Source organism: Triticum aestivum, chromosome 7A (genome assembly GCF_018294505.1).
Source record: "Triticum aestivum cultivar Chinese Spring chromosome 7A, IWGSC CS RefSeq v2.1, whole genome shotgun sequence".
In the NCBI taxonomy this organism is placed as follows: domain Eukaryota; kingdom Viridiplantae; phylum Streptophyta; class Magnoliopsida; order Poales; family Poaceae; genus Triticum; species Triticum aestivum.
In genome coordinates this window covers 647,119,264-647,135,662 of record NC_057812.1, presented here as the reverse complement: position 1 = coordinate 647,135,662, position 16,399 = coordinate 647,119,264, and the positions used below count along the sequence as shown (strand labels likewise).

General features: G+C 44.0%; 2 protein-coding genes across 2 annotated transcripts; both read right to left on the bottom strand.

Annotated features, from left to right (window-relative positions):
* Nucleotides 1–4,914: 4,914 nt before the first annotated feature.
* On the bottom strand, nt 4,915–10,191 carry LOC123148937 (external alternative NAD(P)H-ubiquinone oxidoreductase B1, mitochondrial). The gene is made up of 11 exons (XM_044568463.1): nt 10,173–10,191; nt 9,714–9,864; nt 9,064–9,325; nt 8,759–8,965; nt 8,308–8,558; nt 7,291–7,510; nt 7,088–7,192; nt 6,503–6,775; nt 6,251–6,378; nt 5,599–5,718; nt 4,915–5,450 (listed from the first exon to the last, which is right to left on the bottom strand). Exons 2-11 carry the CDS (start codon nt 9,821–9,823, stop codon nt 5,363–5,365), a joined length of 1,764 nt encoding a protein of 587 aa, XP_044424398.1. The 5' UTR covers nt 9,824–9,864; nt 10,173–10,191; the 3' UTR covers nt 4,915–5,362.
* A 2,881-nt stretch (nt 10,192–13,072) lies between these two features.
* Nucleotides 13,073–15,439, bottom strand: LOC123148936 (uncharacterized). Its single transcript, XM_044568462.1, has 3 exons — nt 14,386–15,439; nt 14,117–14,293; nt 13,073–13,949 (listed from the first exon to the last, which is right to left on the bottom strand). Exons 1-3 carry the CDS (start codon nt 15,388–15,390, stop codon nt 13,272–13,274), a joined length of 1,860 nt encoding a protein of 619 aa, XP_044424397.1. The 5' UTR covers nt 15,391–15,439; the 3' UTR covers nt 13,073–13,271.
* Between the last annotated feature and the right edge of the window lie 960 nt (nt 15,440–16,399).

The following is a 16,399-nucleotide window of genomic DNA, read 5'->3' as shown; positions in this document are numbered from 1 at the left end:
TAATCTGGTACAAGCTTCTAATGGAAACCGCCAAATAAGGGCAATATTTGAAGAGCTTAGTGGTTGTCACATGATTCTGTTTGATTGTCCTTGTTTGTGGATAACACACTCTAAGAGACTAGTAATGATGTGCCACATAAGGATGGTCTATTAGCAGGATACCCAAAACTATCATATAAAACATAGTCAATCGTAAGAATTTGAGGTGTCTATAGAGTATGATTCCTTCATATCACAAAATACATGTCGCTTTGACAAGCCTTAATGTAAAAAAATATCAACAACAAATGTTATTTTAAATATTTAGATCAAAAACTTGTAAATGAAATGTTTAGATTTATCTCGAAAAGTATATTTATAATATAATAACTTTCTTGTGTTATTCTAATCTATTGTGTAGAATAGTTATTCTACACGCATAGTATATTTTCACAAAATATATTAAAGTTGTGTACAAAAGTAGTAATTTTGGAATAACCTTTTTTACTAGCCAAGCCACAAATTTTCTACATTATTCTTTACTAGATACCAAGGTTGGAAAAAACGCTAGGCGTAAACGAGGCGGTTGGCCTTCGCCTAGCGTCTAGATGGCACTTAAGCCCCCTAGGCACATCCTAGGCGGACATATAATTTGGATAGCAGGGTGTTTTAGGGTTTTATATGTGTACCTATATTAACTTAGAGCAAATAAGTGAGTAAACTACCAAGTACTGCCATTGAAATATGACCCTTTTGGCATATTTGTGCAATAAAGCACGATTTCACATTTCAACGGGCAATTTTTTTTGCTTCTCCTTCCTAGAGCTTCGTTAATGCCCTAGCCGAGGCGTTTGGTCATTGGCTAGCGCCTAAGCGTGCCTATGCGCCTCCTAGGTACTGGGTTTTCCAACAGAGCTAGATACACAAATTTACTACATTGGAGAGAAAACTTTTTGTACACAATTTGGATAGTAAAAAAATCATTCCAAAACTACTACTTTTTGTACACAACTTTACTGCATTTAATATAAATTTACTAGGGGTGTGGAATAAATATAGTACACCCTAGCTTAGATAGCACTAGTGTGTGTATGCGTGTGTTTGTGGAAATTAGTGGTCAAAAATAATATTGAAGACCATATCAATATCCAAAAAACCATGAATTTTTGAATCAAGGGAATACCTCGTAAACACTCCCTCTCTCACACGCCCACAATAAATGTGAATATTGGGATGCCATCAAGGTCTTTCCATTGCGAAGTGTGGCTCCACTATCCGCCAGATAGCGGACGATGGACTGCCTGGCTCCATCTGATACAACCATCCTTGCAGAAACATATGTGGCCGCCAGCTTGGCCTGAGGCCAATTTGCGTCAGTTTTGATTTCGATGTCTTACCTTGAAACCACGTTACAAAGCGGACAATCTAGCATTATCGTTTTGTTTGGACATATACTTAATGAGAAGACTTTTCAAAAACCAAATCGAGAGAACAAAGGCTTTGAAGCCAAAAAATTGTTGTAAATATACGTTACGACAAACATAGCTGTAACAAAGGCATCCTTAACGAACAAAAACACTACACTGATGGATTTCATTACCATGGCCAGTAGGCAGCAAAGGGTCAGGGTAGGGCGTTGAACCCATTCTACCATTTCATTTTACTGATGGATTCTTGCGCATGGCCTTACCCAGCGAGGAACAACACGATAAGTATAGAAGAACAATCAGAGCACCCAACATGACGTAGTTGTGGAGAAAAAACTAGGGGATGGCTATACTCACTGAATAATATGCAATATGTAGGTACCATATATGGAAACAACACTTAACATGCAAGGGGACCAATGCCCCCCTCCTCCATATGCGTAAGATGTCCTTAATTGTTGAGCTTAAATATCAAATATTACTCAAACTTCAAGCATAAGTCTCCTTGGCCCACCTCAACATTCTTCATCAAGCCCCACCACTAATCTAGAGTTCTATTATATGAACTCGTAGCCAACAGCGGCACCTCTATTTCCAAACAACAACCAAAAAGCTTCACAACATTGTGGTGAATGATTTATGATAGCATGGCAACCTCATTGATAAATCGGTCCATGTTAGTTTTCTTTACTAGTTTTGACATTTTAATTTCCGACACATATTGATCATACACAATCCCCTTATAAATTGTGCCATGTCCTCAGTGGACAAGAATACATCCGACATCAAAATTGTTGGTTTCGTTTTCCGATTCCTTCACCAATATTATATTTATTTCATGTGTAGCACTTTCATCGAACATTAGTTGTCCAAGAGCAAGCCTTAATTTTTCTTTAAGTATGCACTCGATTTTATATGCCTCTCTTCTAACTATTGATGAGTATAGTTGCACATAATGCAAGAATTATGGCACCAATACGAAATCCAATTGCAATACTTATGCATGCAATATGAAGAATTTCGAATTTTCCAAACAATGAATGCTATTGAAGTAGTTAAGCTCAATGATGACTTACCACATAATTAGGTTGTGTCCCTTAGTAGATGTCACACATGTCCCTTTTGTTGTATCCATGAGTGCAATCTTTGCAGCTAAAGCCTTCAGGATGGTCCCCGCATGTCTCATGCAAATGTTTGGCAATGAGTACTCTTGATATTTGTAAATATAATATGGAGTTGAGCATGAAAGGATGCATTAGATCACTAGAATTTACAATGTTATAACCATTGCTACAAAAAGCATTATTTTCGCTTACTTGTAGTTTCTAGTTTAAATCTTTCACTCCTACCCTTCCAATTCTTGGTTTCATTCAACTATCTTTTGAATTTTCATGGAAAAATATAACGTGACATGTCAAATATCTATTCCCATGTGTGACACGTTAAGCAATTTTTACATGGAGGGGGGCATATGCCCCCCTTTGGCACTAAGGAAGTTCCACCCTTAGCTAGTAGGGGAAACCAGGAGGTTACTAAGTATTCTGGTTAGAGAATTACATGGTTATCCCCAAATTACATCCTTTAACCTGGGCCATAAGGGGCTGTTTGGCTTGCGCCCACGCCAACCTTACCAATTCGGGGCTCGCCAAATATTTGGCAGACAAATTCGCCGCCCCCGTCTCGCCCGGAGTTGGCGTAGAAACCTGAACGGGAGCCAAAAAATTGGCGTACTTCCAAAAAAATGGCGTCCATCCAAACACTAGCCAACGCACCTGGTCAACGCCAATAATTTGGCGCGGCAGCTCTCGGGTGTGAACCAAACAGCCTCTAGATATCTTGGATTCATCCATTTGTGATGATGAAAAGTCCACCTACATCTTATGTGGTATGTGGTCGGTGTGGAATGCACGTAATGCTCGCTTACATGGTGAATCATCAACTAATTTAACTCAAGCATGTAGATGGGCATATGATACTACTGCGGATCTTATTCAAATTGCTACAGCAGCCAGATCATGTAGTAAAGTAAAATCACAAGCTCATTGGCAACGACCACATCAAGGATGTTATAAATTTAATGTTGATGCATCTTATAATGCAGATGATATGAATGGAATATCTGGAGTTATTATAAGAGACGATCAGGGGCATATAGTTGCAGCAAGTAGCATATGACATGATTTTGTTCCTGATATACTGACAGCTGAGGCACTTGCTTGCAGAGATGGAGTACAACTGATGAAAACCTGGGGCATAAAGCAAGCCATACTGGAAACAGATTCGATGGAGTTCACTTCACTTTGGAGGATGAAACATCAGCGGTCTAAAATACTTGCCATTATAAAACAAATCCAGGAGCTAACGGAAAGTTGCAACTACTTTGATGTTCGTCATGTTAAAAGGGAAGCAAATGAAACTGCCCATAAATTAGCTAAACTGGCTTCTTGTAATAATCCAGAGTGTGTCTAGGATAGCCAGGTGCCGGAATGTATCCAACGCTGTAATCAGAAGGACTGTAATCCTGCACGAATGAAGCTTTTGGCTGATTCTAAAAAAAGTGTTCTGGTCAGAGAATTGTTAATCGAAGCAATGAGTGTTTTGCTAAAAGCAGCACCACCAACATGTTGGTTCTTTAATTCTGCTAAGGACTTGTGCTATGTATGGGCTAGGACATGCCGCAAAACAAAGCAACTCGGCAGGTTCATAGACAAATAATTGTAGTGTGTATCTAACTATCTATCAGGTGTGTCTTGAACCTCACACCTCAAGCCTGAACTAGACATTCTTTTCGGAAAGGGTTGGGGTGGGAGGCCTACATGTTCTTCTCGAAATGCTCTTTTCTTCTTCTTTGATGAAATCTGAAAAGGTCGGGGGACAACCACTAATTATTGCAGATAGGTATACGTTTAGTGCATTGGGATCGCAGCTGTCATACCTAATCTCACTAATAGGAGAGGGCCCAGCATTTTAGAAATTTGGGTTAACCCCCAAGGCAAATGCGTCCTCTTTCCGGCCAAAAACCCAGTGACACTTGAATTCGGGCAAAAATTCAAACATTGTTTATTTACTTTTGTAAGTGCATGGCAAATATTGGTTGTACTGGGCCCCACTCTCTGGCAGTGGTAGGTTCTACCCTGAAAGGGCCCGTACATCTAACGTAGGAGATGGATCATTCACTGACGCCCGCCCTACGTGTGGTACAAAGTACGCTGTACTGAGCCACCGTCTACTCGTATCCGTCTGGCCAGGAGGAGGACCAGACAAATACAGTACACGTACAAGCAGCAATCACCATGTGAGCACGTACGTTCTCACGTATATCCGTAGAGATGGCCATGTGATCATGTACAGTACTGTATCAACTTATTACTGCTGCTGCTGCTGCTCACTGTGGCCAAAGTCGCAACTAGTGCTTATTTGGCGGTTTTCTTCCAGCGTGAACCATCACTGACTACTGTTACCAAACAAACCACTGTGGCTGACGCTGCATACACATCAACGATGTTAATGGAGAGAATAACCAACATTGTTCTTCATAATTATCTTCACAAGATGTGAGGAGGTCCACTAACAATGAAATAAACATGGAAAGAAAACCAGCAGAGCCAGTTCAAAATAAGAAGAGAAAAAACAGAGCCATGTACACCAAATTCACACGCATTTTGCACATTTATCTACAAGTTGGACAAACCATTTGTCCTGACCGCAGTTTCGCGCGTGAACTGTGGGCACTCGGTCAGTTCATCGCGCCAGGTACGCTTCAGATTCACAACCAACCACATCCAGAGAAGAGAAGAGAACCCCATCACATATTCACATGCAGCACACGAAGGATGATGGCTCCGTTGGGAGGACAGAAAGGAACAATCAACAGACAGACAGCCTTGCTTCCTTATTTGCCCAATCAAATACTGTACAGAGAGGTTTTGCTGCATTGCATCCTGGAATCAGAGCGCCTAGATCCGGCTCGAGTCCCTCCCGAATATGAACCTCCGGGTCCAGTCGGATACCACCAGGACCCGAGTGCGCCAGCTCACCTGCTTGCTGCTCATTCATGCATGGAAAGGGATGATCTCAGTTTTTGCGGCTAAACGACTCAGGGAGAAGATAAGGTGGATAAGGTGGTTCCATGGTTTCTTCCTTCGGACAGAGTGGTGGATAGTGATGGTGATGGGTCAGTCATGGTTCTTACCTTGCGTAAACGGAGTACCAGAGCCACTGGGTGCTGTGGCCCATGGAGACCCAGTCGCCCGGGAGCTCTGCCGCGGCTTGCTCCCCGCCCAAGGGCGCGAATTGCCCAAGATGCTTGTACCTTGAATGCCAGGGCAAAAGATGAGCAAGTGTATAAGATAATGACGCAAGAGCTGATGATCAAAATGAAGCTAGCCACAACTCCCTCCCAGTCTTCCCACTGGGAAAGTTTGTGAAGAAAGAGTCTGGCACTGCTCTAGTAATGAATCAAACCTAGGTTGCTTTGAAGCCAAAGGATAACCATATAGCAACTGAAGCATGTTCTTCCTAGAAAGGTGCCATGGAGATAATAGGTTTAAGTATGGTAACCAGAAACCGAGAGGGTTTTAGGTAACCATATTGCTAATTTCCTAATTGTTGAATGCTGCATAATTGAAAGAGCAACTGTACATATTTAACAGTGTTTATTAAGCAATTTTAGGTACAGACCACTCCTATCCAAGTAGGTGTTACTGACAGCAATTGATTACTACCTAGAGTCATGATGTGTCCCCAAAGCTGTGCAAAGTTTTAAGTACAGGTTATGCCTTTCAGGCCTAAAAGAAGATGTGAGTATGAGGGTACAAGTACAGCTGTAACGGAAAGCTAAATACCGGAATGGGCGGAAATTGTGATGCCCTTCCCCTGACCCCGTCAGGCGCAACGGACCTTCTGGATGCTCTATGCAGTGATCCTTTTTGTTAAAGCAGTCAGCAAGATAATACCCTTGTTGCGCAGCAACCTGGCAAATATCAGAGAAACAATGAGGGAGTATCCGCACAAACACAAATGGGTTGTTCACGGATCAAAACATTATCTATTCTAAAATATCATCAACCCATGTATTCTCTGGAAATAGAGACAACCTGAGCAGTCGCCGGAACAGTTTTAACTTGGGAGTCGACATGAGACAGAGCTTTTTTGAACTCCTCTATGTTAACCACCATCGACTCCTTGTTGGAATCACCTACGCCACCTTTTATCAAATCAGCAATGTCAACCATGTGCATACTTTTCATATACAGTTCTACTTGAGGGTATCTTATACAAATATCTTCTAGAACATCGTTTATTTCTTTCAGTGTCAAGGTGCCAGAGTTATCCTTGTCTGCTACTTTAAATATTGTTGAAATGTCCTCCTGAAAGAAACAAAAGCAAACGAGTCAGAAGGAGGAGGAAACATGCACTGGACTTTGCTAACTTAGATGTTCAGTGTGCTTGTTTATTCAGCGTGATAAACTTTGTTATACTTACACAGAGGAAACTGGAACATACACGCATACCAATAGAATGACTAATTTGACACCGATGACAGATCTACCAAGAAACCATAACAGTGCAGTGATAATTCTGAGGTGCGGTGTGTGTAGCTGTTCCTATGATATCTCCGCCTAGGAAGTTCGAAAACGCAAAGAGGGTGCAAAAATATTTATGAAATGCTTTACATATACCATTATTTTCCTTTGACTTATTGAAGAACAGTCACCAATTGCATAGACACTATCACACTCAGGAACTCTTAACCATTCATTAGTTGCCAAGGCACGTCGTTTGCCCTGTTGAAAGAGAGAACATTTGCATTCATCAACAAAATGTTAGAAGTTAAGCATAACTCGGTAACCTGAACACACGACTTTGATTCAGATTTAACAACCTGACCAACTTGACTCATGAAGTCTGTAATGACGGGGCGAGTACCAATGCCAGCAGACCAAACAGCCATCCCATACGGCACCAATGTTTCTACACCAGATGATTTGCACTTCACTGTAATTGAATCATCGGAGACCTTTATCACTCTGAATCCTGTACTCAACTCGATGCCATCTCTTTGGAACTTTGATTCAGCAAACACAGCTATCCTTTGGTCAAACCTACATGAATGAAATAGATATATATCATCTCACAGTAAACATGGAGAAAAGGGAAGATCTACTGAAGCTACAAACAAAGGCATGTATATTGAACCAGTGGGCAATTTTTTTCTCTTGACAAATCAACAAAACGTCCAATTCCCCAATAAAATCGCAATGTCTACAGTAAGCGTGATAATTTCATAGCAGTTAGGAACATTCATTTTAAAAAGAAAAGGAAGCGGAGGAATAACAGGGAAGAAACCGCCACAATCCAAAAATTACTAACAAGATTTGGTAAGAATTAATCTTACACTGGCATTGCTTGGGGGTAAGGTGGTTTTGGTCTATCATCTACCCTGGAATCAGTGACTGGGATATATTTTCCACTTCTAGTGACTAAATTGTTTTCCTAAACATGGAAAATATCCCCAATTGTTATTCACTTTTTCCTGAGAGTATTTGAGAATTATCCAGGAGGAGATTTGCTGGGGACCTCAGTACTTGCAGCATGCATCTTCTAGTCTGCTACTACTTCTGTCCCATAATGTAAGATGTTTTTGTAAACCAACATAGCTTGCAAAAACGTCTTACATTATGGGACGGAGGGAGTAGATGTGAACCAGCCGTACAATCCTCATTATCTGGGAAGGAAGACTGACATACCGATACATTAATTCCCCTGGAGGCTTTTTATGCATACCAAAACATATTCTTAGCGATGAGAACCTGACATATTCTTAGCAATGGAAGTGAATCATGGCTATTACTGCAGGATTGTTCGACCCTCATTATATGGTAATTTAGTGCCGACTTACGTATTCAATATATGTTCTCCTGATTGAATAATTGTTATCTTCACAAATTGTTCAATTGCAGGATATAGCTTCACCAGATCTTCGACAAGAAAATCATGCAACTCCGCAGCAAATTCAACCCCAGTAGGTCCACCACCAATAATCACAAAGTGAAGGATCTTCCTTTTCTCCTCTTCGCTGATGTTAGGAATTGACGCCCTTTCAAAGCAGTCTATCACACTCTTCCGAATCTTTTGGGCATCCTCCACTTCCTGGCTTTTACAACGTGAGGCTGTAAGTACAAGATATGGCTAACAGTCCCATGACCATGAATGTAAATTTCCTAATACTTTACAGTACAATATATCTGAAGACGTTGCAGAACATTACACAGAATAACTTACATCTCAGGACTGAAACATGAGAGAAAGCAGAACAGTAAAGACACACACAATGCTGCACAGGATTTTACCTTCAGAAAGTGGCAATGCTCCATCACACCAGGAGTGTTAAATGTATTGACAGTAGCCCCAAGAGCGACGACCAAGTAATCATAATCAACCATGAAATCGCCATTCCCATCCAAATTGGTACCAACAGCAGAGCGGCAGTGGACGGCTTTCTTCGTCGGATCGATTTTGAAGCACTCTGCTTCATAATACGCGACATCTTTCCCCTTCTGCAAAAAAGAAGAGCGAGAGAGGCAGCCACTGTGTTACTCCACAGCTCTGCATAACACCAACCACAAGAGCATCAGTTCAGCAGCCACGGTGTTACCTTCTCGAACATCCTCCGTATCGGCTCGACGACGCTGCGCGCCTCCACGGTGCCGCAGGTGACGCTGGGCAGCAGGGGCGTGAACGCGAAGTAGTTGCGGGGCGAGATGACCTTCACCTCGTAGCGGGAGGAGTCGAGGTTCTTGAGGAAGGAGGTGCCGGCCCAGCCGGTGCCGAGCACCACCACCTTCTTCTTCCTGGGCGGTGGCTCCGGAGCCTCCTCCGCCCTGGCGGAGTCGGCATAGGCCACAATGCCTCCGCCGCTGCAAAGCCAGTGAAGAAAATCTCTGAGGCTCGCAAATGCGGCCAGCCACCTCGATCCGGAAGAACAGTGGTGGATTTTGGGGACAAAATTCAGACAAAAATGGACTGTTCATGAAGTACAGGGGATGGTGTCTGTTCATGGAGTAGTACATCGGACGGATGGATGGATGTCCACTCCATGAACATCACCTCCCTGTTGACCAAGATTATCTAGATTCTAGAGTGCTAGACCAAGGACGCAGCTACGAGAAAGAACAAAAAGAGAGAGGGTAAAGCAGACAAAAGGGGCGGCGAGGAACAGTGGATCACCATCATCACGCAACGAAAGGGGAAAAGAAATGGAAGAACTTTAGAGGGGGCATGGGGGATCGGGGGTGGGGGACGCACCTGGCGGCCGTGAGGAGGAGCGCCGCGGTGGAGACGCCGGCGGAGGAGGGGCGCCGGATGTCCTCCAGGAACCTGGCGGCAGCGCGAGAGGCGAAGAAGGAGAAGCCCATCCTGCTTCCTCCGCTGCCCCAGACCTCTCAGCTCAGCCTCACTGCTAAATCCAAATCAGGCTGATCAGGCCAGGTACTAGTGCAGTACTATAGTCTATAGATAGGTAAAAGATTGAAGGGTGTGGCTAGGTCTCAGTCGGATTTAACCACAACCAGTCAAGTGATATAACATACAAGAAAAATAAGAAAAAAGATCCAGTCAAGTGATATAACATGCAAAAAAGAAAACTAAAATAAAAATTTGCACGGATTTAAACGTAAGGTCTCACGGATATAGAATCGACTGAAACTTAACGAAGCAGGACTGGAGATCGAAAGCGATGTGGAGGGCAACAGGCCAACTGCCTACCTGCTCTGCTCTTTACCTGGCCGCTGGGCAATGGCAATGCTCACCGGTCTTTGCACAAATCAAATGATTATCAACCTCCACACTCTGGGGATAAGATCTGATTGATCGATTCCTTGGTAACTTCGTCTGGATCTGATCTGGTGCACATGCGCTGACCCACACCAGCACACCACCGCCAGTGACCACTGCATCATGTTTCTTTCTCTATCTTTATTCATATATACACGATCACCACACCAGCAAGGCACCACTGATGATGGTTAATTAGATCTTGAGTGGTTTGACCTGACATAATAAGCAAGCAAAAGTAACATGCTTAGCACATCCCCCCTAAAAAAGACATGCTTACCACTTGATGCTGCCACTAGCTACAAATTCTGCCGTGGTCAGATGTTTATGAAAATACGTACACAAGTGGCAGGCTATGCTGAACTTATTTACAGTGACAGCCCGTGTACAGAGGGACACATGTTCAGATCTTTTCAGATGCAGAGAATGACAGGCAAGTCGACATCTGACAATAGATATATATACAAGAAGAATTTGGCCTAAAAGGTACAGTTTCCAGGATTCATTCCTGTTGAACCACATACTGTTGTACTACATGGTTTAGTTTTTCTCATGCCTAAAAGGGAGTAAACTCTTAAAAGCAGTAATGAAGATGCTAGGACAATGCACAAGGAAAAAGTGGGAAAACATAACACTGTAAACTGTTGCTGATCTTCCAGCTGATCACTGCAATGCTGTACTAAATGAAGATTGTTGAGAGCAACAAAAAAAAAGAAAAAAAAGCATAGCAAGTCTCAAGTCTCAAGTCTCAACCTACTACACTATATTCATACGGCCTTGTTCCCCAGCTATTGCACTGAATTATGACCACTTCGTTCCAGGCAAAACACCAATAAGGCAACAATGTTGATTAATAAGAAACTGGATCAAAAAGATCTTCGTCAATTACAGAACTGAACACCCAGCCTATCTTGCAAAATCTGAGGGGTAAAGGTCTGGTGCCTTGGTAACTTCCTTTGGATCTGGTGCACAGGCTCTGACCCACAACAGCACACAACCAACCAACACCGACAACTCCACTATGTTGCGTATTTATACATGATGACCACACCAGCAAGGCACCAAATGATGGTTATTTAGAGACGCTTGGCCTGACGCACAACATAGGTAGGCAAACATGACATGGCCTGATGCTGTCACCAGCCACAAATTCTTCCGTCACACCGGTGACAGGCTCAACTGAATTTACAGTACAAGACATGCTACAAAGAACTTGTCCTGCAGTCATATGTTCGAGGATTTTACACAAGTGGCAGGCTAAACTGAGTTTCCAGTAGAGCACACGTAGAAAGTGACACATATTCAGAATTTCAGATTCAGACAAGTGACAGACAAGTCAACATCTGATCAAACATATCAGCAGTACATAATTTGGCACCAACTACCAAAATTAGGGTACAGTTCCCAGGATTCATGCCTGTGGAAATTCCATATTACTGTACATGTTTTAGATTTTCTACTGGCACCAGCAAAATAACTTTTAATCGGCAATGAAGATGGGCAATACTGACAGTAATACATAAGGAGAACTGAAAAATAGATAAAATTGCACCACTCGTTGTTGTACCAGCTGATTAAAGTACTGCTGTACTAAATGCAAATTGAACAGCAGAGATAGAGCACAATAAGTCTCAGCCTTCTAAATTGTTTTTGTAAGACTTTCTTGTCCACCAACAAGGCAACAGGCTAGTGTAGACACTGGGTAATCATGATATTTTTTATAAGAGTCTTAAAGAGTTAACCCGCAAAATAGAAGGCACAGACGACATACTCCATGATCCTTCATGGACTGCAGAACATAGCATCCCGCCTACCTTGCAGATTAGCTTGTTCCTTGTCTTACCTAATGATTGCCAGTTTCTGATATTCCACATTATCCGATCATAACTCCACGACAACAAAAAATCAGTAAATCTTGACGAAAGCCTCTTGCAACGGCTGGATTGCACTATCATCAGGCTCGCCGAGAACTATGTGAGCATTTGGTGAGGCCTTTCTGAGAGACCATAGTGTTTTCTTTCAAGAAAATGGCAAGTATTCGTATGTTCCTTCTGGAGCTCTTCTAGGTGATTAATCTTGAGAGTAAATAGTGTCAGTTGCTTGAGACTAGTAGACCTTTTCACCACAAGGCTTACAGCTGCATCTCATTGTTGCGCCCCATGAAATTCATCATATTGAGCAACATAAAGTTCTCAAAGCCATCGTGATCCTCTAGTGTCTCTCCCTCTGATTGCCCTCTATCAAATAGCTCTTCCATTGACCCCTGTTTCTGTAATTGCTTTTCCTCAGGAGGCTCCCCCCCTGACAACTCCTCTAGTTCATTTCCCTCTGACAGCTCCCTCTAGTTCATCTCCCTCTGTCAGCTCTTCCTCTAGCTCATCTTCCTCCAGAGCATCTGCGCTCTTCCTCTAGCGTATCTTTCTCCAGTTCTGCTCCTTCTGACAAGTCTTCACCCAGCTCATCTTCCTCCGGTACCTCTTCCTATGATAACTCTTGCATTGACCCATTTTCCTCTGATTCTAGGTAGTACATAATTTGGCCTCAGCTAACACCATTAGGGTACAGTTTCCAGGATTGATGCCTGTTGAAACTCCATATAACTGTACATGTTTATGTTCTTCTCTTGATACCAGGAAAAGAACTTTAATCAGTAATAAAGATGGCAATAATGACAAATGAAAAACAAATGCAACACTCGTACCAACTGATTGAACTACTGCGGTACTAATGCGAATTGACGAGCACAAAGATAGAGCGTAACAAGTCTCAGCTTTCTACAGTGTTTTTGCAGGACTTTCTTATCCAACAACAAGGCAACAGGCCAATGTAGATACTGGGTAATCATGGTATTTTTTATAGTCTTAAGGATCTAAGGATATAAGGCCCAGACAACATACTCCATGATCCTTCATGGACTAGAGAACACAGCATCCTGCCTACCTTGCAGATTAGCTTGTTCTTTGTCTTACCTAATGGTTGCTAGTTTCTGATATTTCACATTATCCGATCATAACTCCACAACAACAAAAATCAGTAAATCTTGACTAAAGCCTCATGCAACGGCTGGACTGCACTATCATCAGGCTCGCTGAGAACTATCTGAGCATTTGGCGAGGCCCTTCTGAGAGAAAATAGTTTTCTTTCAAGCAAATGGGAAGTATTCATATGATCCTTGTGGAGCTCTTCTGGGTGATTAATCTTGGGAGTAAATAGTATCAGTTGCTTGAGACTAGTAGCCTTCTTCAACACAAGGCTTACTAGCTGCATCTCATTGTCGCGTCCCATGAAATTCATCATTTTGAGCAACATAAGGTTCTCAAAGACATCGCCGTGCTCTAGTGTCTCTTCCTCTGATTGCCCTCCATCAGATTGCTCTTCCATTGACCCCTGTTTCTGTGATTGCTTTTCCTCAGGTGGCTCTCCCCCTGACAACTCTTCCACTAGTTCATTTCCCTCTGAAAGCTCTTCCTCTAGTTCTTCTCCCTCTGACAACTCTTCCTCTATCTCATCTTCCTCCAGGGCATCTCCCTCTGACAGCTGTTCCTCTAGCCCATCTTTCTCTGTTGCTTCTCCTTCTGACAAGTCGTCATCCAGCTCACCTTCCCCATGTGCCTCTTGGTATGATAGCTCTCCCATTGATCCAAATTCCTCTGACTCTGATCCTGATGGTTCATCCTCTGGCTCATATGGATAATTGATTGTCGGAAGCTGCAAGGGGGTGTAGTAAGCATTCAAAATAAGTAAGAATGTCAAGCGCAAGCAACAATACAATGACTAATAACTGAATGCATTTGTCAAGGTCACAAGACAAAAAAAATTAACAGTTCATCAACAAAGGTTATCAGGCAATGGAATATATAACAGCTAGTGTTCACCTGCACAAATAGCCTCTCCAAACGAGGGCCACAGCATGCCACAAGGAAAGAGTAAATGTCGTTCATGTTGTTGATCTCCACTTCGAACATCAGTAGCTGAAGCTCTCTCAAATCCAGCAATTTGCATGGTGCAGCGCCTGTGGCAGCTAATCTGGCACGAGCTTTGGCAGACAGTCTCTGCAAAGCATAGCAATGAAGAAGGTTATCCGTAAGACAGTAAGTGAGTATTGGGATCAACCGGATGGCATGAAATGCAGAGAGCGACGAACCCGTAGGATACTGCTGCAGAGGGTAAGCACGGTGAGGTTGGACAGACTGGTTAGTAGTTGAAGCCAGTTTCTGCGCAGCTCGCAAGCGTGAGCCTCCTGTCCATAAAACCGGATTCTGGTGCCTGACAAGCGTCGCCGGCGGTTAGATGCTCCGAAGCAGATGTAAAGGTCAGCAAGACTAGTGATGGTGGCCGGGATGCTGTAGGCGGGCATGTAGGCACCGCTGTAGCGGAATGAGCGCAGACCGGATGCCTCATCGGCCAAAACAACGTCGGTGCACGGATCGCACTCTGCAACGGTGAGGCTACTCAGGTGCGCCCCGGCCGCCGCGACGCTGACGGAGTCGAGGCCTTCGCAGTAGCGCAAATCGAGGGTGTGGAGGAGGGGGCACGCGGCGACCAGGCTGCTGACTGTGTCGTCGGAGATGTGGACGCAGCGGAGGTGGATGACCTCGAGAGCGGTGAAGCGGTGGGAGCGGGCGGAGAAGGAGTCGGGGAGGTCGACGCTGATGTAGCGGAACGAGAGGCGGGCGAGGTGGGGGTCACCCAGCGGGAGCCGGAACTTGTAGAAGCGGGCGAAGAAGTGGTGCACGCGGTGGACGTGCAGGTCCTCGACGGCGCAGGCGATGGCGAGGTCGAGGCAGCGGCGGAAGTGCTCGGCCTTGAACGCGCCGATGCCGAAGGAGAGGGCGAACCGCTGGAGGCGCCGCCACCCGCGCCGCTCTAGGGTTTCGAGGAGCGGGTGCGGGGAGTCGCCGATGCCGAGGCGGAAGTCGAGGGAGGAGGGCGCCGGCCAGCGGTGCGTCCAGAGGGAGCGCCACCGGGTGGAGAGCGCGCCCGTGCGGATGGCGGATTTGAGCGGGAGCAGGCAGAGGACGTGCAGCCGCAGCGCCTCCGGCAGCTCCGAGATGCGGTCCTCTGCCGCCTCCGCGCCTGCTTCTACTTCCTCGTCCTTCCGCCGCCGCTTCGTGCCACCGTCCAGATGGGACGCCGCCGCCGCCGCCATTCCTCCCGTTTACCGCCGACGGCTCACCGCTCCGTCGGACCTCCGGTTAACGCTCTCTTTGTTTTGGGCCAAAAACCTCCGATGGACCGGCCCAAAACACTTCCGCGGTAGGAGGAATTTAGCATATACTCCCTCCGTCCGAAAAAACTTGTCCCAAACTTATTTTTCAGATGCATGTATCTAGCACTAACTTGATACTAGATACATCCATTTCAAGGACAAATTTTCTCAGACGGAGGGAACTCAACTTTGTACTATTTTTAATACAAAGTTAGTAAAATGTTGGGTCATCTATTTCTCAAGTGATGGGTTTGGGGATAATATATTTTTCAACAAAAAAACTAAAAACAAAAATGAAGTTTGTACCGCTAAAAAATAAAAATAAAAATGAAGTTTGTGGGGGCATATTTATGCATGAAAAATCAATGAGTTTTTTTTTTTTGCGGTGGAAAAAAAGCAATGAGTTTTTTGGAAGACGATATTCATCGAAATGAATTTACATTGGTGGATCTACAGTCCAACACATGTATAAAGGGTCCCTTCGGAAACATCCCATCCTATGATATAAAGGGGCGCATATTTTGAATCCATATATACGCGAGGATGACATGCACAAATTTGGAAAACACATGTATTAAAGGGGCTCATATTTAGAATCCATACAGAGAAAGACAGACAAATTAACATCTAACAAAAGATTTGCGTGGCATGTTTTCCAAGACTTCATGGCAAGAGTAAAAAAAATTGCAGGAAAAACTTTCAACCTATTCATCTTCAATCATGGTAGTACAACGAACACTAGAAATAATAAAAATTACATCAAGATCCGTAGACCACCTAGTGACGATTACAAGCACTGAAGCGAGCCGAAGGCGCGCCGCTATCATCGCCCCTCCATCGCTGAAGTCGGGCAAACGTTGTTGTAGTAGACAGTCGGAAAGTCGTTGTGCTAAGGCCCCATAGAACCAACGCACCAAAACAGCAATTGCCGCAGATGAAGAGTGTAGAT